The sequence below is a fragment of the Lonchura striata genome, chromosome 9 (genome assembly GCF_046129695.1).
Source record: "Lonchura striata isolate bLonStr1 chromosome 9, bLonStr1.mat, whole genome shotgun sequence".
Taxonomy (NCBI): Eukaryota; Metazoa; Chordata; class Aves; order Passeriformes; family Estrildidae; genus Lonchura; species Lonchura striata.
In genome coordinates, this window is record NC_134611.1 from 27,701,929 (window position 1) to 27,726,796 (window position 24,868).

A 24,868-nucleotide genomic window follows, 5' to 3' on the forward strand; every position below is an offset into this window, starting at 1 on the left:
GGTGAAACCTGGATGCTTTCTGCAGCAAGGCTGGGTCTCCCACCTGGTGATCTCAGTGCCTCCTGTGGTTGTGCCTGTGTTCTTCTGGAGGCAGTGAGCAAGCAGAAGCATCCCAGGAAGAGAATGAGGGAGGCACTGAGTGGTTTAGAGGTAACCATGCTGGATCCTGTCTCCATTGAAGGCACGTCAGACACTGTGAGTAAACATTCAGTGACGGTTTATTGTCTGGTCTTTATTATTATTACAAAAACAAAGCAGATATCAAAAAACAGCAAAGATTTCACAAGGTCCCCAACAGTTTTACACAACTGAACTGTAATAAAATAGTGAAATTAAAACACATGTATTTTAGTCCTGGCCCTAAACCTTCTAAGGTGATCCGTGGTCTGGGATGCCCTGGGCTTTCCTAATTCTTTAAAATTCTCCTCTTTATTTGGGAACCTGACTGGCCCACTAGCTAGCATGATGAGGCACAATGCAACAGGAATGTGAATTGTCTGCTCTCCTTACAGACCCTTCACAACCAGAAAACAAAACAGGGGAGGCTCTGCAAGGATGGTGTCGATACCAGGATATGTTTCTCAGACTACCCCCAGCAGCCATTTAGTTGTGCTTGACAAAACCAAATCACTTTCCAGTTGCTGAAAGGCGATTTGCTGTGTAAAAGCTGCTTTATCTTCTCTTCAGGAACTTTGCTCCCCAAAATAAGAAGAGTTCACTGGGCTGGGCTCCAGTGTAAATGGACCATTAACCTTTTAAGTTCCACTTTCCAAACTGCATGATGGAAACTCCATCCCACTGTGACCTTCCCACTATGGACCCAGCATCAGGCTGATGGCAAGGAACCTGAGCAGGTTAAGGAAAATACTCAGTTCTCTGGAATGATTATTAGGGCTGAAAAAGAGCTTTTTTTCTCACCTATTCACAGATGTAGGGTCAGAAGATGACCAAAGGCAATATGGTCCAGTTACCTGTATTAATAGTAGTTGCCCCACTTCTCAAATATCAAGATTTTAGCTCAAAACACTGCTTGACTAGCAAAAAATTAAGACACTGCCCTGTGTCCCTCAGCATTTGCTCAGAGAGTCAGGTCCAAATCTGCCACAATTACACACAAATGCAAATCACTCTAAACACCAAATTGTTTACATCACTGACTATGTCACTGAAAGGCTGGCGAGTACCAAATATTCCTGTTAGAAGTAAAATTCCACCTTCATCATTTTCCAGAACTTCACTGCAGAAGAGATCACGATGCGCATCATCGGTGGGGTATGACAGAAGCAGCAGGGCGAGGCAAAGCTGGGGGTCAGGGCTGCCCGGGGGCGGCTGTGCCGGGAGGGGATCGGGGCTTGCAGCAGCGGCTCCCTGCTGGAGTCACACCGGCACCCCCGCTGGATTACACCGTCTTCCTGGCAGTCAGCACTCGCACTATGGACCCAACTCCTCCGGCAGCCAGCGCCTGCCAAGGCAAACACGGCAGTGAACAGCAGGCCAGGCCAGCTGCAGCCTGGAGCTCCCTTCCAGTTCCTCAACAGGCTGACAAGAATGATGCAGAGGGACTTTGGACATGGCCTGGAGTGACAGAACAAGGGGGAAGGGCTTCAAACTGACAGAGGGTAGGTTAGTAGGTGACTAGGATTAGGTATCGGGAAGAAATCCTTCTCTGTGAGGGTGGGGAGGCCCTGGTACAGGTGTGCCAGAGAAGCTGTGGCTGCTCCATCTCTGGAAATGTCCAAGGCTGGGTTGGACGGGGCTTGGAGCAAGCTGGGATAGTGGAGGGTGTCCCTGCCCATGGCAGGGGTGGAATGAAATAAGCTTTAAGGTCCCTTCCAACCAAAACCACCCTGGGAGTCTATGAAAATACTTGGATCACGTTCATATTGCACGTGAGTATCTGCCTGTCCTCCACAAAACACCAGCAGCCAGAGTGCCAGGGTATGATAATCACACTCAATTTCAAGAAAGCTATTTTAACTTTAATTAAGCTTTCATTTCCCTGCATAATCAAGCTGCAAATTTTGCTTCCCTCCAGGAAGGAAATTCTCCTTCAGCCCATTTGAATCACTGGATGAAACCATTTTGTTTGCTTCAGTCAAAGAGAAACCAAAGCTTTAGCTTTTGGGTGTTAACTCAAGGAAGCAGCAGTGGGCAGGAGGTATAGCTGAGCTGTGAGCTCCAGGGCCACACCCTCCTCACAGCCTGAACTGGCACTTGAGTCTCACCAGCCAGGAAGGGAGTTTTGGCCAGGCTCAGGGCCTGGGCACTGTGGCAGGAGCTGTCCCCATGCACGCACCTTCTCGTGCCACTGCAGCAGCACAGCACTGCTGTTGTCAGAGGGGCTCTCAAAGCCCTTGTAGATGTATTTCATGAGCAGGTCCACCCCGTTCTTGTCCAGAGACTGCACCGCCTTCTCAATGTCGTTGGCTTTGAAGGAGATGAGCACCTTCAGCACGATGCTCTCAGCACGATCCTGTCAACAGGCAGGCACAGACACAACCATCCTGGTGAGAGGCACAGCCAAACTGCATTTTTTTCTTTAACACCTCTGAAGAGGACAGTGTGTGAAGAGCTTGTCATAGAAAGATTAATAGACACATCCTCTCAAGGATAAACAAGGTAAAAGAGTTTAACACATTCGCCCTCCTTTAGTTTTTATGCCTCTGTGAGTGTTTGCAATTCTCCGCCCCTTAATTATAGCTAAATAGTAAATGTTCATTTGGAAGCTCAAGATGTATCAAGTTCCAAAATAATTATAACAATCAAGTGCTTATCTGGCCCCTCTTCCCACTAGAGCCTTTTCCATACCTCTGTACTGTTTAACGTGACACAACCATTATGATCCAGGGAAATGCCATTGGAAGAGGTGACTGCTGGAAGCCACGTGCTTTCCAAGCAGTCCCAGGCACACTGGATGCAGACTGGCCATTAATATTAAGAATTAATAACGTTTGATCTGGATGTCATTTCAGGCCTGGGAATGTGTGAGGTGAGCTTACAGCAGCAATTAGCCATGCAATCAGCAAGGAGCAGCTCCTCCTGTTCATCCATCACTAACTGAGGCAGGATGAGAGAAAAATGTCTCGGGGTTGCTGGACGTTTGAATAATTCCATCGTACAAACATGTCAGGCACCTTCCCCCTACAGAAACTGTGGATGTCACTTTTCCTGCCCAATTTAATAATACTCCATAATCACTTGCTTTAGCAAGACTTCTCACATGACTGTAAGTAAAATTATTTAAGTTCCAAAGATAACCAAAAATTAATACAGGTATTAATGTTCAGTCATTCTACCCTCTTCAATTCCACCACCAAATGTATTCTTAAATCCTTCAATAGAGGGCTAATGGAAACAAGTCATTAATGTGAGGACAAAGCTATACAGCTCTATTTGTAACAGCTGGTTCTCAGAGCTCTGTAAAACCCTTCAGGAAAGGGCTGGGGCTGCAGGAACAGCTCTGCCAGGAACCATGGAGCAGGGAGCCATGCCCCTGGGCCTCTCCTTGGGCACGGAGAAGTAACTGCAGGCACTCACCAGCTGGGCACTGCCATATCTTATCAGCCTGTTCCTCCTACCACTGCAATCATGAGCTATTCAGGATCCATCCTGGGGATGTTCAGAAATGCACATACCCAGCAGACTCCCACACTATCACAGGGGGAGGACTTGCTTTTCCTGAGGTTTAACAGCTTCATTTTGATTGGATGTGACAAAAAACAATTCTTCCTTTTTTGTAGGCTCACTGCTGGTGGTTTCATTAGTCAGAGGTGACAACTGCAACCCTGGCTCCCTGAGCACACAAGGATTACATCTGTGAGCTGCCATGTGTGGTCTGAGGCAGACACAGGCACATGATGACACCTGGGCACACAAAACACAAACAGCACTGGCAGGAGAACCACACCTGATCCAGCACCAAGGTAAAGGTACGTGGACAGTACTGTACCTGAGCTACAGTATTTTGAACAAGATTAAAACACTTGTGGTCATGGATGTTTCACCCTAAATTCTGCTCCTCTTGCCTCCTCAAGGTACAACTAGTGGCACAGAAGTAACAGAGACAGGAAAGGATTTTTAGGGAGTAACCCATGAGCGAGCAGTTGCTATTTTACCTTCACTGCCTGGTTCTTTGTGTTGATGGGAGGGTTCTTCAGAGCTGCCTGCAGTGCAGCCATCATGTTCCCTGTGCCAGATGGTTAAGGACCAGACACCAAATACACGGACATCAAGTACCAGGACAGCTATATTTGTAGCTGGCTTGTGCATGACTGAAAACACTCTGATGCAGGGATTCCCTCACCAGCTAAGAAGACATTACAGCCTAAGACAGCAATTTTCAGGCCATTTGAGGCAGGAGCAGCATCAACAAGCAGCTGTATAGTTCCGGGACTGCTGAATACTTCCTAGGCCATTCCCTGAATGAGTAATAGAAACCATTCTCCATCACTTCTGCAATCTGTAGCCCCCGAGAACAGATCTCAGCTTGTCACATCCAGCCCCAGCAGCCACTGGGACAGCAGCCCAGGGAAAAGTGACCAAGGGCCAGCTGGGCGAGGCAGCCCTGGCAGCGGGCACGGGAACTCTTTGGGCACAGGAACGCCCTGTCTGCATCCCCGGGACACCGCCCTGAGCGCGGCCCCGGGGCACTGCGGCTGCTGCGGGCAGGGGAGGAAGCTGGGCCGCCTTCCTGCTGCTAGCCCCTTCCCCTGCCAGCCCCTTCCCCTTCAGCCCCTTCCCCTTCAGCCTCTTCCCCTTCAGCCTCTTCCCCTTCAGCCTCTTCCCCTTCAGCCTCTTCCCCTTCAGCCTCTTCCTGCTGCCAGACTCTTCCTGCTGTCAGCCCCTTCCCCCTTCAGCATCCTCCCTTGTCCTTCCATCCCCTTCCCCGCCTGTCCCTTCCCCTCCAGTCCGCTCCCCTCCATCCCCATCCCCTCCAGCCCTCTCCGCCCATCTCTCCCTGCCCACCGGTGCCGCTCACGCTGTTCCCCTACAAGGCCGCCCCGGCGGCGGCCGCGCCCGCTCCGCCCCCGCCGCTCCCCTCAGGATATTGTCGCAGGCACGAGTCCACCTCGCCCTCATCAGGCCCCGCTTGCCCGTCGCCGCCGTCCTCCTCATCCACGAACTTGTTCTCGTCGTACTCGTCCACGTCCACCCGGCGGAACCGCGCCGAGGACACCGTGTGCTTCGCCATGGCCGCGCCCGCCCCGCGCAGCCGCGGCCGGCCCGGCCCGCCCCGCCCGGCGGCGCCGGCGCAGCGAGCGCGGCCCCGGCCGGGGAGCCGGGGGGACCCGAGGGCGCGGCCCGCCCAGCCTGCTCCGGCTCCCACCACCTTGGCCTTGGATACTTGAGGCAGCCACGGCTTCTTTGGCACTCTGTGCCAGGGCCTCACTCGCGGGGAACAGCTTCTTCCCAATAGCCAGGCTAAACTTATTCTCCTTCAGTTTGAAGTTTCACAGGTTCACAGAGTATTCCGAGTTGGAAAAGACCCCCAAGCATCACTGAATCCAGTTCTTAAGTAAATGGCCCATACCGGAGTTGAAGCCACAACCTTGATGTTACTGTCACCGTGCTCTGACTGACTCTGAAGCCATTCCTGCTTGTTCTGTCACTCCAGACCCTTGTAAATAGTGTATCCTCGGGATTCCCAACAGCTCCTCCAGGTACTGCAAGGTCACAGTGAGGTCACCCCAAAGCTGCTCCAGGCTGCACAATCCCATCTCTCCCATCCTTTCCTCCCTCCCTGTGACCATGCTGTGCCTCCCCTGGGCTCTTCCAGCAGCTCCAGCTCCTCCTGTGCTGGGGCAGCTCTGCAGGTGGGGTCTCAGCTGAGCACGGGGCACAGGGGCAGAATCCCCCTCCCCTGCTGCCCACGCTGGGGCTCAGCCCAGGGCAGGGGGTTCAGGGCTGGGGCAGCTCCAGCTCTCACCCTCAGCACCCCCAAATCCTCCCAGGGCTGCTCCATCTGCTTGCCCCCTCCCCGGACTGATCCTGGGAGTTGCCCCGACCCAGGTGCAGCAGCAGCACTTGGCCTTGTTAAATTCCATGAGATTCCCACGAGCCTCTTCCCAAGCTTGTCTGGGTCCCTCTGTCCACCCCAGGACAGCGCCAGGCTGGGCAGGACCCGTGTAGCTTCAAGTGAGGTGGGAGCTGCCCTGCTTGGATTGCTCAGGGAGCTCCTACTCCAACAGCACCTAGTGACCTTGAGAGTTAAAAAATAGCCACAGCCTGTAATTTTTTAAAGTTACACTTAGCCTCTGTAGATAATAATTACCCTATTATTAATTAGGAAATGACACAGCTTTGTGAGGTTCCTCTTAAGAGAAAACAACAGCCCTGGAAGAAAAAATACACACACACACACACACACACACACACATATAGATACACATATTACACCCACCACTAACCCCTGTAATTTATTCCTGTATCAGCCCTACCTGCAGGACCACCCACCTCCTTGATAGAGGAGGAATTTAGGATATGTCCCATGTTCCCCAAAGTTGCCTCAGCTTGGGAAGCTGCAGTCCAGTTGGAACTGTGGCTGTAGCTTGGGACTGCTGGCATTTTTCTGCTGGAAATTGGCTTAAGGGCAGCAAAGTAATTGCAGGAGGTAAATAGACTGTCAGAGAGTCACAGCATGGTTTGTGTTGGAAGGGACCTTAAAGGTCATGTAGTTCCAACTGCCTGCCATGGGCAGGGAGTACTGAGGTTCAGGGTTTACTGCCCTGGCTTAAGAGGTTGAGGATTAAAACCAAAGTATGTTCATAATCCATTATTTAAGACCCACAGTTATTCCATGGATTAAATTTGGCTGGAGGGGACTTTATTGGTGTTTTTTGCCATCTGTGATCTCAGTTTCACACCAAAAAGTGGGTGGATCTCTGCCATCCTCAGAGCAGGCGTGTGCCACAGGGAAACGCTTCCGAATGAGGACTTCCACTGAATTATTCCTTTGGCATTTTTGAATGCCTTACTATATTTCTGCATCTTGGCTATAAGCTGTTCCTTCTGAGAGGGCAGAAATGCACCTGGGAAAAGCCCTCCTTGTCTTGGAGACATCAGAGGAAGCAGAATGTCTTCCAAGGCTGGGAAAGGCTGTTGGGAGGCTGGGTGACAGAGGAAAAGGCTTTTAAATTCTGCTGTCCAGCTGAGTTCCCCTGCTTTCCTTGGGGAAAAGCTGTCCTAAAAGATGTTTTAATTCCTGTTAAGTTAATTTGATGTCAGTTTTGTGTACCTGCTGGCAGAGCTGGGTGACGAGGGGCTGCCCCCATGATGGCACACACAAAGTGTGTTATACATAAGAAATAGTGGACAGTCTCTTCAAATAGCTGCTGAAACTTGTAGCAGCATATGGAAACTTGGTTGATGACACAGAGAACAAAACTCTTGGAGCCTGGAGGCATTATTCACAAAACAGACTTTTTGCTAAAAATAAAGAGTAAAATTTTCCCTTATACCCTATAGAGGAAAAACTGTACAATAGAAACAGCCACACTTTTTAGAATTGTTACAGGTGATTCCATGATTCAATCTGGCAAAAAAAACAAAAACATGCAAAAAGAACTTAAAAAGGTGTCATTACCAGGTCCAGCTCAGGGTAATAGCAAATATTTATCTGATTTCCTTCAGTGGCTTTTAAAGTTTCCACTTTAGGGCTGTTACAATCTTTGCAAATTCTGTGGTGCAGAAGAAGGTTCCTCCCTGGTCTGGGCAGTTCCATGCAGCAGGATCTTTCCCAGTGCAAAGGCTTGGCCCTGTTTGAGATGGTGGCAGCAGGCAGGTTCTTTTAGATGTTTCCAGGTGCCAGTTTCTGGGAGATGGGAAGGCAAACAGAATTTGCCTTTGTGGGGCCAGGCATCTGTGGGAGTTGAATGTCTGTTCTGTGCCTGTCAATATTATTTTTTAATTTCTCAAGTGATACTATAGCCCTCTTTTATTAGTGAAGTTTTGCTACAATATTGTTATAGCTGAAATCTGGGTGTTCTAAGGAATGTCCAACTGAGATTCTTTCTAAATGATTTGTGTGTTTATCTAGTGTGCCAGCTGGACAGAAGACTCCTGTTGTACTTCTGCACCAAGGTTTTCCCTTTCTTCGGAAGTTTGTGTTCCCGTCCCTGAGGCTTTAATTCCAGGAAGCAGTGGGTCATTCTGTGAGTAAGCTCAGTCATGCTTTGTACCAGGGTGCCAGAGGAGGGAAAACACAAATTTTGTGTGGGTGAACAGCTATTGGCTCAAGCAGGAAATTATTTGTCTTCACTGCTGCTCTCATTGCCCCTCATCATTCTTGGATCTTCATAATTCTTTTGCTGCTCCACTGTAAAACATAGCCATCTGCACATTTTATCACAGCTCACTTTTGCATACCACCGTTTTGCCCTCTGTATTTAACTTTTTCCTTAAATTCATAATTTTTAAAATTTGCTTTGCTTTCCACTCTGACTCTATAGTAACTTCTGTGTATTGTCCTCATATATTTTCATGTATGTATGTGCTGTAGTTCCTTCCTGATCCAGACCACTGTGCTGTTCTCATTCAGATTTCTCCTAAAGATTGGCTTCCTGACATGAGGAGTGGTCCATTTGTCGTTTCTGGTGTTTCTGCACATTTTGGATGGTCAGCCGTGCTCTGTTGTGTGCAGTGCAATGTCACCCTGGCAGTGCCGTGCCCCGGGAAATAGAAAATGCCGTTGCTCCCTGGCATAAAGGAGGGCAGGTGCGGAGAAAGGAGTGTTTTCCTTTGCAGAGGGGTGTCAGGAGAGGGTGTCACCCCCGCCACTTCTCCTGCAGGCTGCCAGTGCTAAAGACAACTGAGAAAGCTGCGAGTGTGGGATAAGGTTCCCATTCCTGCTGTCCCTGCTGGTGTTCCTGCAGAGTTGGGATGGCCGCATGATGGCAATGTCGCACCTCAGGGATGCGTGTTGTTTTTCGGATGGAGCCGTTTGCTTCTCCAGCTCTGTTTAAGTGTTTCTAGAGCTTTTCAACCAGAGGCACCGGACATTTTACATCTCCCCCCGAAACCTGCCTCTTTATCTTTGGTTGGTGCTTCGTCCTGGTCAAAACCCGTCAAATTTTCAATCTCCTCAATCAACAGTATCACATCCTTACAGGATGGGAGTCAAATCCCAAACTACCTCTTTGGATGGGTTAATTGGAAGAGTGTTCCCACAACCAAAGTGCATTTCTGGACGTGCAGCATTAGCATCAGCCTTTGGCTCCTTTGCCAATGCTGTTCCTCTCCATGAGCCACCATTCTGATACAGGAGATGGTGTCTGTTGGATCCCTAGGAGCTCAAAATGAGTGTTAACAGATCCATATTTATCTCTCTCTATCTATCCAATTATACTTAAAATTATAGTTCTATCTCTGCCCCTCCCAACTATATTTGGAGGGGACTGGGATATAATTATAACTTTTAGAAATTATTTAACTTTTTGCTAAAATGCCTGTCTGGGGCAGAGGGCAGGAATGACTGATTAGTGCCCCATGACATGGCACAAATGTTCACAGGAGGAACTGGAGAGGAATGTTTTATCCAGTGAAAACCACAGGGAGAAGAGTCCCTAATGACTCTGTCTGGAAGTGAGCCAGGATCCAAGACATATGTTCTGCACCTAGGGAAAAACACCCTAATGATCAGGGCTGGGATTTTCTTTTTCTTTATTCAAATATTAGGTAAATTCTGGTATCTCTCCAGGCTAAAAAGCATGCAGAAATTCTGATCCATCCCAATGTGGCCAGTTTGGATGTGATTTTACTGATTTAAATGTGTGGGTTTGGGATTTCTGAAGATGTCTTTTGAAAGCAAAATTGTATGCATTGATTAGACAGAAGCTGATGTGTGATTATATGGAATCAGAATGTTTTATTCCCCAAACTAAACCATGATCTGCTTCCATAGGCTGGTATAAGTGCTGCTGTATGGGGGGAAAGGGATGCACACTCTGGAGCTGTCCCTGAAACGCTGCACTCAGGACAAGGATGGTTCCTCTCTTCTGTGCCTCTGAAATGTGAGTGTTGAAATTCTGCTGCATTTCTTAGTACAGCCTGGTGCAAAATAATCTCTGCTGGAAGCATTTTACACATTTTCATTCAGTAGGGAGTTTATCTGAGTTCAAAGTCCAGAGCAGTCACATGGCCCCCTAATGAGCCGGAGACTTGACGTTCCTGCGCAGCCCTAAGGTTTAAAAAATAAGAAACAAAGGATATGAGGGAAGAAGCAAGATCTGTCCACAGCTGCTCATAAGCATATCCAGACAATTTGAAGCACACTGCCTGCTCTCCAGCTCATTGAACACAGGAGGATATGGGATATCTCGTGCCACAGGAGCGCTGCTCCTGGCTCTGGAGTGGGGCCCTGGAGCTCTGCACTCTGCCAAGGGGCCATAAAGATTAGCCAGATTTTAGGTCCTGAGCTGGGAATGTTTCCTGCTTGAGCTCCTGTGAAAGTCAGACCTTCACAAAACCATTCCAGGAAATTTGCCTCATGTGGCTTGTTTAGCCTCCAAGTGATTGGAATTATCACCTCACTTCCAGAGATGTTTCCAGGGCTTCATTATCTCGATTGTTTCCCTTTCTATATGCCTAAAAAGAAGTGTTTTTCCCTTTTCTGTCTATTAAGAGTAGAATTGAAACCCACAGAGCAGCAAGCAGTCTGTAAGGGGAATGATAAATAAGGACATTTACATGCCATAAACAGGTTAAATTTTAGGATAGCAAAAATCATAAGGAAAAATTACAGAACTAACCCAGGATTTTGATTATTAAATAAACAAAATCCCATTCTATTGAGTGTGGTCACACCAGAGATTATAGGGATTATAGTTGGAGAAATTCTTACATATTAATTATAAAATGTTATCCGGATGCTTTGTTTGTAAAACAATTGGACAGATTTCCTCTTGCCCTAAGAAAGAGCCAGGAAACTTGTCAAGAGCCTGTGTTTACAGATCAAAAATATAGGGGAAGAAAATGAAAGTTTAGTGATGGAAGGAGAAGAGACCTTTCCTATATTGCACATAACATATATATTTCACACACACACACACACACACACACACACACACATATATATAGTTTGTGTGTGTATGTATATATATATATATATATACACACATATATATATATATATATATATATAATATTCTGCTTCATCTTCTTTCCCTTTAAAATGAAGATGATTCTTGGGACTCAAAGAGACATATTTCATTCCTATAAAATATCAGTTCAGAAAATAATTTAAGATTTGGGGTCAAATGATTAATGTGCACACAGATTTGCCTCCATGCTGATCAGTGGAGTTTGGATGGTTTCCAGAAGCACAGGACTAGGGAAAGTTTTACCAATTACTGGCCTAAGTGCAATGAGAAAGACAGTAATGGTCATTTTAATTTTGGTTCAACTATGAGCCTTGTACATGTAGAATATTGCACCAATGTTCAGTCCAATTCTGATCTCATTTCCACCTGTCTCCTTTCATGCTCTTCTCTAGGAATGAGGAGAGCTGTGCTGGCAGAAAACCCACTGGAGTTGTGACTCCGTTCACAGAGTAAACCAGGCAAATCCTGATAACCAGGGCAGTAATTACACCTACCATCTCCTCCTTCCAGAGCAGCTGCCTGGTGATTCCTATCAAACTGAAAAATGCTGGCTGTACGTCAAGAAAAAAGAGAAGGCAGAGTTTGGTGTACTTTGGGAGCACCCAGAGTTACTGGGGATGTGGTGAGCCTGGGCATTGCAAACAATTCCTCTTTCTCTATCTGGATACCTCATTTTCTTTCACTATGCAAGGATGGGTGTTGGCTAAATAATAAGACCTGCTATTTTCTAATAGAATAAGACTTTTTATAGTGTAGGAAAATCTGCTTTCAATTGCCATTGTTGGGTATTACTTTAGTCAATGAACATAAAATGTGCTTGGGAAGCTGCCTGGAAGCCATGTGATTCCAGGGTATTGCTATTTCCCTTTTTAAGAGGAAGAAAAGCCAACTTTTTTCTTTTATGTCATGGTTGAATACATTGATATATCCAGTATGGAGGAGGGGAATTCACTCCAGCTCCTGTGATATGTGTAGGTCAGCTCTATGTGCCCATTTTCAGACATTTGGATACTCCCAGACCTGCCTGGGTTATGCAGCCCCTGTGGTGGGCAAGTCTTGCCCAGGAGCTGAGGGTCTGGCAGCTCCTGTTCTATGGCTGCTGCAGGTATGATCTTTATTTACATCACTATGGAACTTTGGTTTAAGCTGCTTCTGCCAGCTTTGCTCTGAATGGAGTCAGACTGCACAGGTGAAGGCAAGATATATTTATTTTCCTATATATATGTAGTACTTGCTGTATGTTTGATTTAATGAATGTTTTTCTTCAGACAGTTTATTACATTTGGATTTTTTGGGTTTTCATTTTGCCTTGCTGCTTATGTACCAAAACCAGGCCAATGGTTTGCAGGTATTTCTCTGTTGCACACGTTCCCCTTTCCAAGTGACTCTAAGTGATTATATCCCATTCCTGCATCCCTTCCATGCCTGGAAATGTCCAAGGCCAGGTTGGATGGGGCTTGGAGCAACCTGGGATAGGGGATGATGTCCCTGCAGGGTGGAATGAGATGACCTTTAATGTCCCTTCCAACACATTTCATGATTCCATGAAAGAACCTCTGTTTGCTGGGCAACAATGTTCTGTGCTTCACTTGCCCCATTCTACATGACCTTTTGTATATTAACAAAGATATTGAATCCCAAAGTGAAAACATTGCTCTAAAGTATAAAATTATTTTTTAAAGTTACACTTGGCCTGTGTAGATAATAATTATCCTTTTATTAATTAGGAAATGACACAGCTTTGTGAGGTTCCTCTTAAGAGAAAACAACAACCCTGGAAGAAAAAATACACACACACACACACACACACACACGCACACACACACACACAAACACACAAACACATGCACACACATATATATATACATATATTACACCCACCACTAACCCCTTATTATGAAGAAAACAGCTAGTAGGAAAATTTATTCCTGTATCAGCCCTACCTGCAGGACCACCTACCTCCTTGATAGAGGAGGAATTTAGGATATGTCCCATGTTCCCCAAAGTTGCCTCAGCTTGGGAAGCTGCAGTCCAGCTGGAACTGTGGCTGTAGCTTGGGACTGCTGGCATTTTTCTGCTGGAAATTGGCTTAAGGGCAGCAAAGTAATTGCAGGAGGTAAATAGACTGTCAGAGAGTCACAGCATGGTTTGTGTTGGAAGGGACCTTAAAGGTCATGTAGTTCCAACTGCCTGCCATGGGCAGGGAGTACTGAGGTTCAGGGTTTACTGCCCTGGCTTAATAAAAAATAAAGAAAAACCAAAGTATGTTCATAATCCATTATTTGAGACCCACAATGGCCTTTTTGAGCTATCATTGTGTAGGTCCCCTCTCAGCTGTAATGGAACCTTTATTTGCAGGGAAAACATGACAAACTACAAAAATTCCCTTTTGGTCTTCATTAACCATTTTTGAAGATACCCTTTTCCCCACTTCGCACTGTTGCTGGCCTGAATACCTACTTCAAAGGAGACTGTAAAACAATTCCTCAAATAAATGAGCAGGAAAAGGCAAAACAGTGACCTAGATAAGATACTTTTCCAGCAGCACAATAAGCACAATAATGTCCTGAGAAGGGATTCCATAGTCCTTGGTGTCTCCCTGCCCTGGAGATTAATTAAGTTTTTCTGTGAATTCTCTTTTTTTAGCATATCTGTTTAATATCTGTGTTTGATCTGGGTGGTGTATTCTGTTCTTGTGTGTGCACAGAGACCAAAGATTAGAGAGGGCAGGTTAGCACAGGCAGAGGATTTGCTGCCATACGATTGTTCTGGGAGAGGGCTGCTCCTGGAACTAGTCATAACATGGATGTGATACAAATATTTTCTCCAGACTTTTGATTAAACATGTAGGAGCAAGTTCATTAATGCCCTCTATGTTACATGCAGGGCATTCCTTTAATGTATTTTTGTGTTAATCAACATTTAATGAGTTGAATATTCCTTTGGATTGTTTTTTCCATCCTTCCTGTCTAAATACTATGGGAGGAACTGTTTTCCTCATCCCTCAACTGCTGCCTGAACCAGAGGAATCTGTAATTTGTCCACTGAGTAGGCTGAGATCTGGCAACAAGGTTACAGGGAAGGAAATCCATGGTGATTAAAGAAAAGGAGGTGGGAGAGGAGGAAGAGGACCCATCCTGTTATGGAGATGCAATCGTGAGAGTGTTGTGGTGACACAGCCTCAGGAAAAGGCCAGACCTTCAAATTTGAGTTATATTGCCTTGGAGGGGCAACACTTTTCCCTTCTTCCCACTCATTAAACCCTCAGTATCCAGGCTGTTGCAAAGGTTATTTAGGGTTATCTAGATCTGATTAGTGATGAGAGGCAAGTAAAAAGGTCACCTTTTCTTAAAAGGAAAAAATTAGTGGAGCTGAAAAAGAGGGATAAATGCAAGGCTGGAGTGTTATCCAGTATCACTGTCATAAAAACCCAAATATATATCCCTGTCTGAACCCAATTATCAGCCTTGCCTGAGTTCCCTGGAGATTTAACTCTTGGGTCTCTTCCAGAACTCAGCTATGATCTCAGATGCTTTGGATTTTGGTATTTAATCATAAGGAAATTAGCAAGTAATATATGGATTTTCACATTAAATTTCAGGGGGTGGTCTACTTAAGAATAGGAGGATTTAATGGCTGTAATCCTTGTATTAAACCTTGCCTTTCCATGCACTTGTAAATAGACATTATGTTTTCTCAGGAAAGAAAAGTAATGTCCATCAAAGCAATCTTCAAGGCTTGGGTGATGTGGTGATAGCTGCATTGTTAGAATTGCTTGTGGGAAGGATTTGCAGGAAATCTCTTGGTGTTCAGATTAAACTGGACAATATCCTTGCGTGTCTGCATGGCAGCTGTTGGGATTGCAGCCACAGAATTATCCACAACCATCCACTGGCTTTTCCAGGCCTCTGGTGGCTCAGGTTGTTACTGAGGCCTGTGTTGTGAGAGCACTGGAAATAACATCTTGCCAGAGTCCTTGTGCACTTCTTTGTCAGTGATTCTCCGCTGGTTTCAGCCTCTCTTTTTGTAAGGCTTTGTTCTGAGGCTGCCAGGCCTGAATGGAGAATAGGAAGTCACTCCAGCTGCTTTCCTCGTGCTAGCATTCTGTGCTGAACAGGAATTGCTGAGCAAAGAACACCATTTCCCCAGAGAGGTTCACTGGGGTAGCACAAAGGCAGTCTGGTGTTTGTTTTTTATTTTTAATTAGGAGTTCCTGCCAAATACTGTCATAAAGGGTTGGGGGAGGAAGGGAGAGAGGGAAAGAAATGCATGAAGTCTGGAGTCCACTTGGAAGAGCAAGACGCCTGCCTGGGAGAGTAAAAGCAGTGCTTTCTCTACAGAACTCTTGCTTCTTAATTTATAACATCTTATCCAGAAAAGAGGGCTGGGAGGTTTTTTTCTTTTTTTTTCTTCCCTCTTCCGTGGATCTTGGTTCTGACTGTTATTTCTCCAACAGAATTGGAGGGATTATGCAACTTTGCACTTGGTTTTGGACTAGCCAGTGGAACAAAAATAAGCAGAATTCATTTTTTTAAGTGAGTGCCAAATTCTCAAGTGACACATCATGCCACGTTGTGGTGATGAATGCACATCTGGCTGCTTGTGTGGCTGGAGCTTAAATTATCTTTTTTTTCCTTAAGAAAAAAGATAAAGTTGTGGCTTCTTTGCTTTCTTTTTGCTTTGCAAAGGAAAGGATTAGAAAACAATCTGTAAAGAATAATTGACATATATTTGGGGGAAGAGGAAGATGTGGAGCCACTTCACTTCTTGTTGCAGATTTAATCCAGGATAAATCTGTAATCACTGAAACATACTGGGACCTAATGCTGCCTAGTGCTGGATGGGGAATGCACTGGATATTTTAGTCCATTCTTCAGTGTGCTGGTGACCACTTTATTTGTACGTCTGTATTACTTTGCAATATTTGACTCTTTCTTGTGTTCTTGCTGACACTGTTGCCAAAGACTTGCCTTGCAGTTTGAATAGGCCTCTCTAGCAAGGTGGCTTCAGGTCAGAACTGGTTTGTGAATGAAAGATTGTATGTTTAAACCCTTTTTTTTTGAGGATGTTGCAAAATCTCTGCAATGCAGAAGGCAGGTGTGGGTACATCAGGATTGAAAAAATTGCCTATCTACTGCATATATATGTCCTGAAAATTCAGCTGTGGACAAATATGGAGTAACTTTACCAGAATTGTTCCTCCATGGATCTCTCAGTGTTCATCTTATAACCCAAAGTGAAAGAATTTAATATTCCTTTGACTTTTTGTTGTGTGGTTTAATGGTTTTTAATGCACATTTTATAATTATCTACTCCAGGTTTTGATTTCCAGTCCAGCTCATCTCCCTGAGCATAGTAACATATTGCACAATTAATTTGCTGTTTATAATATGCCCCTGAAAAGAAGCTCTTCCATCCTGTTTATTCCTGTATTTCCAGCTGATCTCCACAGAACAAAACAGTGGCTTCTGCGCCAACTTTTGTTACAATTTTGCATAACAGCGTTCAACTTTGGCCAGTTTTGAAGGTCTTGGTTTTTTTGAGGAAGTCTTTCTGTAAAACCCTAGAAATAGAAATATGTCATCCCAGTGCAGTGGATAGGGTTTGAGTTTGCTCAGTAAATTGTCAGTAGGCTAGATGCTAGACCTGAATTTTCTCTAAAATTTTCCACTCTGTTAGCACCTATACAAGAGGATTTCCTCTTCACAGGGTTTTGGGTTTTATTTTGCTTTTTGGACTTTGTCTAATTCTTTAGTAAAGATCATCTGGAAGAGAATTGGGGGAACTGTCAAAACACAGGTTGTTTCCTGTCATTGTGTAGAGCATTGTGGGCTTCCATCTCCTTCCTGCCTTTTGTTCCTGGCTTGATAATGTTGTCTTTAAATAAGTTCAAACAAAAATAGATGTAATAGAGTTGGAAATAGAAACTAGTATCCTTAAATGAATGTCTTTGCTGCCTGAGCATGATGTGCCAATAATAATAAAGCCAGGTGATCCCAGAGGGGAGTGAAGTGTTTACAGCCTGTGGGTCTAATCCTGTCACCTTTCCCTTGCAAGTGAATCTGCTGAAGTCACCAGCAGCACTTCAAGGAAGTGACAGATGGATGACAGCAACAGCCAAGTAGCAAGAGGGATTTCTTTTTTAGCTGGAGTGTGCTGCTCCCAAAAATTCCCAGCATTTTTAGTAGGTGTTGATCATTTGTTCAAGGTGAGTTGTGCTCTATTACTCTACATCCCAGTGGCACCAGTGGCAGGAGTGCTGGATGTTGGACTTGAGAGATCCATCATAAAATCTGTCCTTGCACTTTAACAGTGCCCAAAGGTCATAGCGAGGGTTTGTGCCCTGTCCTGGAACATCTGCAAGTGGGCAGGAGTCTGTCTCAGAGCACAGCATGGAAATCAAAAGGCAGAACAGAGGGAGAACAAACAGGGGGAAAGATGTAGGGCAAAGTGTGAAGGTAAATACCAACAAAAACAAGTATTTATAAAGCACTAGTATGTGCCTCAAAAAGGACTGCGCATTTTTAAAACATCTGTTAGTAAAGGAAATATTGCTTCTGTCCCATAGTTGCATTTCTGGCACTGGGATAAAGGTGCACCTCAAAGCTGGGTGTATCGTTTTGAAATGGGTTATTGTCATGGTTTGACACTGGCACAATGCCAGTGCCCCCATGAAAATGTGATCCCTCCTTTGAATGCTGTGAAACCACGACAGTTATCAAGGGTATAGTGTTAGCATATAAAAGACAAAGCCTTTATCCTTGGAGAGCTTCTGGCAGGCATTGATCTGTGAGAAGAAGAACCACTAGAGATGAAAACCTTCTAAAATGAAAATAAGGAGAGTCAAAAAGTGAGACTGAGTTTTGAGGGGTCTTAAAAATGAGTATTAAATAAGTGAATGAAAAATAAAGTCTTAATGCTGCATTTTTCCTGATTTGGTGGGTAGGATTGTGAGCTTTGGAAAGCTCAGAGTCTGCAGTGGGTAGAAGACGAGTCACAGCAGCAGAAATGGAAAAAATGGGAGTTGACTTATGCTGATAAAGGCATTTTTGCCTCCCCATGCAAAATAGGCCACTTCCAGAAACGTGTTTAGCACTCATTTATGAAACTAGAGTGCCACTGTGTGTGGCACAGCATCTGATGGACATGACTGAGGCTCTTCCTTATCCGTGTTGTGACTTTACTCAACTGCTGTGTTTCACAAGAGAGAGAACATAATGGACATTAGAAATAAATGTGTTGCTGTCTGCAGTTCAAAACTGCCTTTGTCTTGTTTTCAAACATTTGCAGAATTTCTTCTCCAAGGGTGGAACTTGCTGGAGAGTGGAGAGTTTTTGGATGATGAAAGAACAACTCTCCTGAGGAAGATTCAGGGAAGCTGAAGAAGGCAAGTCACTGTTGTACAAAATGTTTTATGTGACTGTAGGATATTTTAGAGATAGGGGAGGTAAAACAAATCAAAGAAAAAAGTAACTCAAAACCCCCAACCCCCAGTCTCCCCAAATCTGGATTTTATTGTGCTGCACTCAAAAGATACAATTTCTAATTTAGAGATTCCAGGGTTCAAGGCTGCAGTAGTTAGTAAAGCCCTGAAATTGTAATTGTTTGAGGTGCATGTATGATGAAAAAACATTATGTGGTTGCAGAGGGACCATTATATCTATTTCTAGATTTATCTGTTGCATATTTGTTTACGATTCTCTTGTTTGTGGCTCTTCCCTGCACAAAAGAAAGCTGTGGAGAAGTTTTCTGATTTAACAGGAGTCTGATTTAATAGGGCCTCCTGGGCTCTGTAGAAGGGCTATACAATCTTTGAAGGATTTGGTGAAGTCAGATAGAATGAATGTAGCATTAAAAAAATCAAGAGACCTGTAGATGAGATGCAGTCATGCTTCCCTTCAGTTGTTTCCCTTTTAGCCCAGTGAAGAGGAGAAAACATGATGACAACTCTGGCTTATTGTTGCCTGAGTGCTGGGAAAAATTTTGAGTCAGTAAAAATCTTGCAAGACTTTGTTTTAGATCTGTCTGAGAAAATTGGCCATGGTGTGCAACCATCTCCAGCATCTACAAGATCTCTCTGATATGACAGGCATTCAACAGGCTCCTTAAATCGGGGTCTAGGAACTTCTGAGTATCCTGGAATCTGTCCCACAATAAAGGGGGGACATAAATTTGATATGGATCATTTAGACTAAAAAAAGCAAATAACATAAACTATTATAAGGATTTACAATTAATTTATACTTGTTATTTTAATCTTAGAGGTCAAGAAAATACAAGAACTAGGATATTTTGTAGGAACAGCCTTGAATTTGAAACTCTTCATTTACCTGTTGTGGAAACTAAGTGTGTGCATGAAGGGAGTGAGTCAAACCTAAGACATGCTGCCATCTGATTATAACCCAATGGGTGGGAGGGACTAAATCCTTGGGCTTTGAACTAGTTAGATTTAAATACAGAGCTCACTGGCAAAGGTCTGCTCAGAGGGACAGGGGGCTCCAGACAGATGGGGAAGTACTCCCAGTATCCCAAATAGCAGACACTCCAATTAATTAGCCCAGAATCTTCTGGGGAGTGCTTGGACTAAAGGATACCAGAGTGATACAGGCTTCTAGAGCAGGAAATATTTATCTTTTAAGAGGAAAAATGAAAAAGACTCTGTGCCAGAATTAGAAGATGGAAATCCTTATAGCCAACAGAGATTTATCCAGTTTAAACATACTGTAACAGGGCCATAAAAGGCATATGTGCAGTATATCTGTAATCAAAGCAAAATGAAACAGGGCAGAAGGGAAGTTTTGAGAACACATTTAATCAAATAGTTAAATTTATTTTTCTGGAAGCTAAAGCTTACTCAAAAAGAACAGGAACCATAGCAAGTAATTTGGGAATGAGGGGGAGGGCTGAGTACTAACTAGCCAATAATATAAATGATAAATTTGTAAATGTATTGAAAGTATGAAGCTTCTTATGGAGAATCAGCCTATCGAGAGAATCAGCCTAAGAGAGCAATGAGGGAAAATCAGCATTGTGCTAAATCAACCCAATACATGTTTATGCAATAGCCAATTTAATTATTAAACCTGACTTAAGTGCAGAAAAAGAGATCTGAAACAAGTGAAGACAATCTTTTGAGTAACAATGTGGGAGCCATTTGATGTATTTTGTATGTGACAAGCTGATTTTGGCTTAGGCATTTTGGTATGTTCTGTTATGGTACTGTTGTGTTCTTGTACAGATGAAATGATTGCTGGATATATTAGCCTTCTGTTCTCAGTCTTCCATGACTTTTTGTTGGAGAAGGCAGGGATAATTTTTATTAGTTCTGCGTAAGCACTGAGATTGATTCAGGTCCCATGACAATGGAATTGATTTCAGGAGAGTTACCCACAGTCAAATTTGTAATTGAGCAGTGCATTTTTATATGATTCAGTATTTATTCTTTGCAGAGAGTTTTAAAATTGTTCAAATAAAGCCCTTGGCCTCTGCTCAAAAGTGAACTTTTTGGAAAGTTTGAGTGAAAACATTTCATCCATTTGTGAATATGAGGAGAGTGGAAAACTATTTTTCCCCTTCATAAAGACGTTTTGCTGCTTTCGTTTGAACAGCTCTACAGTGTGAGTAGCTGAGGCCTGTGGGCTAAAATTTGGCATTGAAATAGCCATAACTATGAAGTGCCTTAGTTTTGGCTTGATTTGACTGAGCTGTGAGCCTCAGAAAACAATGTTCTCAGCATGCACTCCGGGGTGTTGTTTCTTCCTTCAAAGCTGCTGAAATGTGCAGCAGAGAGGATTTACTGTGAGCAACTGAGGAGCACTGCAGCACAAAATGAGAGAAAGATATTGCTCTGAAGCTGCAGGGTCACGTGGAACAGGAACAAGAGACCTCTCAAAGCACTTACAGTTTACGCAAAGTTTCTGGGTGTTTTGTGGTCCGGGGAACTGAAAGTCAAATTCTAGGGCCTGCAGCCTCAGGTGACTTCAAAATAATTTCCAAGGAGCCCAGAGAGTGAGCAGGGATCAGGTGTGGGTGAGTGGGAACAGGGTGAAGCCCAGACTCTGAGGCACACAGCACTGCTTGCTCTCCTCAGGGAGTCCCCCACACTGCTGTTCCTCCCCACGCAGCAGCGCGCACTGCCCAGCGACGTGCCCCTGGTGCTGCACGCAGGATTGCTTTGAAGGCTTTCCCAATGGGAGTCCAGGGACTCGCTGTTCCTGGAGGAGATATGCCCCCCAGATCTGAGATTACGTCTCTTTGCACAGCACAGCCTGTGAAGCAGTGCATGCCTATCAAATTGCAATCACATGCGAAATCAGAGGGTCAGGGATGGCTGGATGTGCTTCCTTAACTACACAATTTTTTGACTTAGCATAGTTAATTATGCAGCCTTATGAAACATTAATTTAGTTTTATGTATGGGAGCTCTGATGCATTTCCTCTGGTGTTTTACAATGAAGCTGGTTAATATTTGCAATTACTTGAAGGCTTCTCTTTAGTTCTGGTGTCCAGGAAGACAGATTATGATGGTCTTGTGTGTCTGGTTCTTCACTGAGCTGCAAATGCATTGTCAGTCTTTCAGAGTGAAGGGGGAGCAGTGTTTTCCCTTTTGCACAGGAGTGAGGCTTGCAAAGGTTGCAGACAGTCAAAAAGCAGACATACAGTGTGTAAGGTAGCATTTTGTTCACTTTGATTAGTTAGTAGTTTGTAATTGAAATTCAATGTTTGATTCTAACAACTTTTCTGACTGGCTGATGTGTAATCATAGTGCATCTCAGTAATTTAAAGAATATATATAACCAAATTTATTAATCCCAGATGAGGCAGATGGAAGACCTGGCTCACCTCTGCTCCCTTCTACGTCAGCTTGCAGCATGTGCAGAGCATTGCCTGTGCTGATGGAAATGTGAGATATGTGCCTGTGAGGTGCTTTGTGCAATAAAGGACCTTCAGGAGATTGCAGTGCACTGAATATTAAGCAGCTCTAAAGCAGCCCATGACAAACTAACTGTGTAATGGAGTGGGAAGCTGGAACTTGGGTGTGCACAATGTAAAGGAACACTCCCAGAAGAAGTTCCTGTAGTGCCCATGGTGGAGAGCTGTCTGGTGGCAAGCTTCATGTCAGAGTGGGCTGTCAAAGAAACACAATATAAAACTGATTTGTGATTCAATTTCTATAGTGTCTGCATTATCTAGCTTTTGTGGTTCACCTGCATATGATTTTTTTTTTTAGTTTCAATCTCCAGAGCTGTAGGCCACAGCACCTGTTAGTTATCAAATTGAGTGCACGTTCCATAAACCAAAAGCAAGAACTAAAAACTAAATATGTTTTAAAGAAACCAGATGAATAACAATTAATGAGATAGTCTTAACAGAAACAGTATTTATTTTCTTTTGTAGGCACTCACTTCAAAGGCATCATCCATTGCACGGGTGTCTCTTTGGACAGGCTTTTTTCTATATGATAATGGATTCTTGTATCTCCTATAGAATGAACAGAGTATCTAATGGAATTTTCCTTTTCAATTAACAGTTAGGTAATGCCCTTAAGGTGGCATTGCTTTGGAGAAAAATGTAAAACTACAAAGATATTGACTACAAAGGCATGGTTACTGGGAAGTGTCTTGCATAACCAACACACAACCAGTTCTGGCTCCTGGCCTACTCAAGCACCAAGGACTGGAAATGGCTTGAGCTGGTGCTGCCCTTGAAAGGACCTTCTTGTAATTATGGCTTAACTTAAAAAAGAGACAGTGGTGTGACTTTTTCCCCATCTCCCAGGGAACATCCTTGCCCAGTGAAGTGAGCTGCATGCACCCCTCCTATACATGGCTTTGTCCTTTTAGGCTGTGTGATTTCTTTCTCTCCTGGAGAAGCTATCGGGCTCATTCTTGTATCACCTTGTTGCTTTCTCCTTTTCCTTTGCTCTCCCAAATAATTTCCATATTCGGGTATGTCTGACTTCTGTTTCCTCCTCTCCTCCTGTCAGGCCCTGAGCAGGGGCAGTCAGATGAGCTGTTCTTTATTTCCAGCTGCTTTATAGATCTTGTGCTTTGTCTTCCTATGCAGGCGTCTGTGTGCCAGCTGTAGCAACAGCTGAAACCCGGGGAAAATCATCACTCTGCCACTACCTTATTTCCCTGTAGACAGCTGACCAGTTCTTGTTAGGCTGTAAGTGGTCAGTGATCTTCAGAATGAGAGCTTTCCAGACCTCAAAGTATTTTCTTATATAATGTTTCACTGTGAGAAGTGTAAAGCTGCATTCACAAGTGGATTTGTGCTTCTCTCTGGTTGAGAGTAGGAGGGAATGCCTGCTCAGATGTATTAGAGAAACAATTCTGCTTCAGTAAAAAGGGCAGGCACAGGGCTTGATTCTGGCTGGAATGTAGTTATTGCATGTGAACATGATTTGGAAAGAACCAAATGTTTAACATGGTGTTGACCGCGTGGTTCATTGGTGTAGATCAGTTTTGTGATTAAAGTCTGCTAAAAGAGCAAACCTGCAGTTCTAATAAACTGAGTTGTAGACTCTTCTTCCTCATTTTCAGGCTTCCTTGTGTCCTTGAAATCTTTACAGAACATATTTTAGATTAATCAGAGCTTTGTTGGTCTTCCTGTGCATGTTTTCCTGTGCATTCAGACTCTGTCTCTTGGTCTCAAATAAGTGGTTGTACACTGTATAATGGACTTTAAGTGTTACATATGCCTTTTCTCTTTTCCAGTATTAAAGAATCAGTTTTTGCATATATAAGACAGATTTTTAGGGGCCTTGAAATATCCTTTTCCCAAGGCAGACAGATATCAATAGAATATCTGATTATTGCCCCTTCTGTAACCTTTCACTGTGATATGATTTGACTCAGTGATCTTAGAGATCGTTTTCAATCTAAACAATTCAATGCTTCTAAAGTCTGGACACTGTCTCTACCTAAAAATAATCTGTGAAGAAAATATTTAACTCTGTGCAAGAGTAGTGGCAAATCCTATGAAGAAAAGTGGTAGCTTTCTGCTCCTTGCTAAACTGTATGTCATCTGCTGCTCCTTCCCGACAGAGGTTCTCTCTGTCACTTGTCAGTGGCCAAGAGGATTCAGGAACATAATTTCTGAGAGGGCTTGTGCTCTGCCTTGAATAGAAATTTCTGAGCTTGTCTGTCCATAAAGTGTTCTGTACACATCCAGTCCAAAACATGTAATTCAAGAGAAGCTAAATTGAACCAAATATAGGAGCTCCTTCCCACTGTATTAACTCACTGCCATTTTCTTTTTTGTAAAGAAACAGAGTAAGTGCCATTGCTTTGTGACTGCCACCCAAAGTGATGGTAGTGCATGTACTGTGGCACCAGGACATCATCACACAAAAAAGCTTTTATTTCAGAGTAATTTTTTGGCTTTGGAGTTATATTTCTTATGGCTGGATATGCATTTGCAAATGCTGGTATGCTAGTCCTGTTCAATGGCAATTTGCTCTGCAGGTACTCACACACCTGCTGGGCTGGCCACGAGGGCTTCAATGCACACTCTGCTTTCTGCACATTAAAATTACGATGTGGAAGGGCAGTTTGCAAAATCTAAAGCGTTCAGAATGCTCTTTGCACTTTTACAGGAGAAGCCACAGGACTCTGGGAGATCTACACTTCACTTTGTAGGTGCAGTACATTTGAGTCAGGTTACTGATGTCTGTTTATTCCCGACAACTTCCCAGTCACACATGTAAACTAAAAGCACAGCCTGGCAAGTGACCAGACCAGGGCACCTGTGACCACGCAGCTCAGTCT

General features: G+C 44.2%; 1 protein-coding gene and 1 long non-coding RNA gene across 2 annotated transcripts; one reads left to right on the forward strand and one right to left on the reverse strand.

The window, feature by feature from the left end:
• Positions 1 to 200: 200 nt before the first annotated feature.
• On the reverse strand, positions 201 to 5,229 carry ARPC5 (actin related protein 2/3 complex subunit 5). Its single transcript, XM_077785502.1, has 4 exons — positions 5,048 to 5,229; positions 4,116 to 4,187; positions 2,297 to 2,473; positions 201 to 1,462 (listed from the first exon to the last, which is right to left on the reverse strand). The coding sequence occupies exons 1-4, from the start codon at positions 5,189 to 5,191 to the stop codon at positions 1,400 to 1,402; spliced, it is 456 nt and encodes a 151-aa protein (XP_077641628.1). The 5' UTR covers positions 5,192 to 5,229; the 3' UTR covers positions 201 to 1,399.
• Positions 5,230 to 8,627: 3,398 nt separating this feature from the next.
• Positions 8,628 to 18,404, forward strand: LOC110467829 (uncharacterized). Its single transcript, XR_002464924.2, has 4 exons — positions 8,628 to 8,712; positions 9,899 to 10,007; positions 11,489 to 11,718; positions 18,387 to 18,404. It is a non-coding gene; the product is annotated as an uncharacterized LOC110467829 (long non-coding RNA).
• The last annotated feature ends 6,464 nt before the right edge of the window (positions 18,405 to 24,868 follow it).

What these genes read in the sequence shown, in the direction of transcription:
- ARPC5 (XM_077785502.1), bottom strand. Translation starts at nt 5,191, where the DNA reads ATGGCGAAGCACACGGTGTCCTCGGCGCGGTTCCGCCGGGTGGACGTG. An exon ending in CAAAGAACCAGGCAGTGAAG is followed by an intron (nt 2,474 to 4,115) that starts GTAAAATAGCAA and finishes GCCTGTTGACAG; the next exon opens with GATCGTGCTGAGAGCATCGT. An exon ending in TGCTGCAGTGGCACGAGAAG is followed by an intron (nt 1,463 to 2,296) that starts GTGCGTGCATGG and finishes TTGCCTTGGCAG; the next exon opens with GCGCTGGCTGCCGGAGGAGT.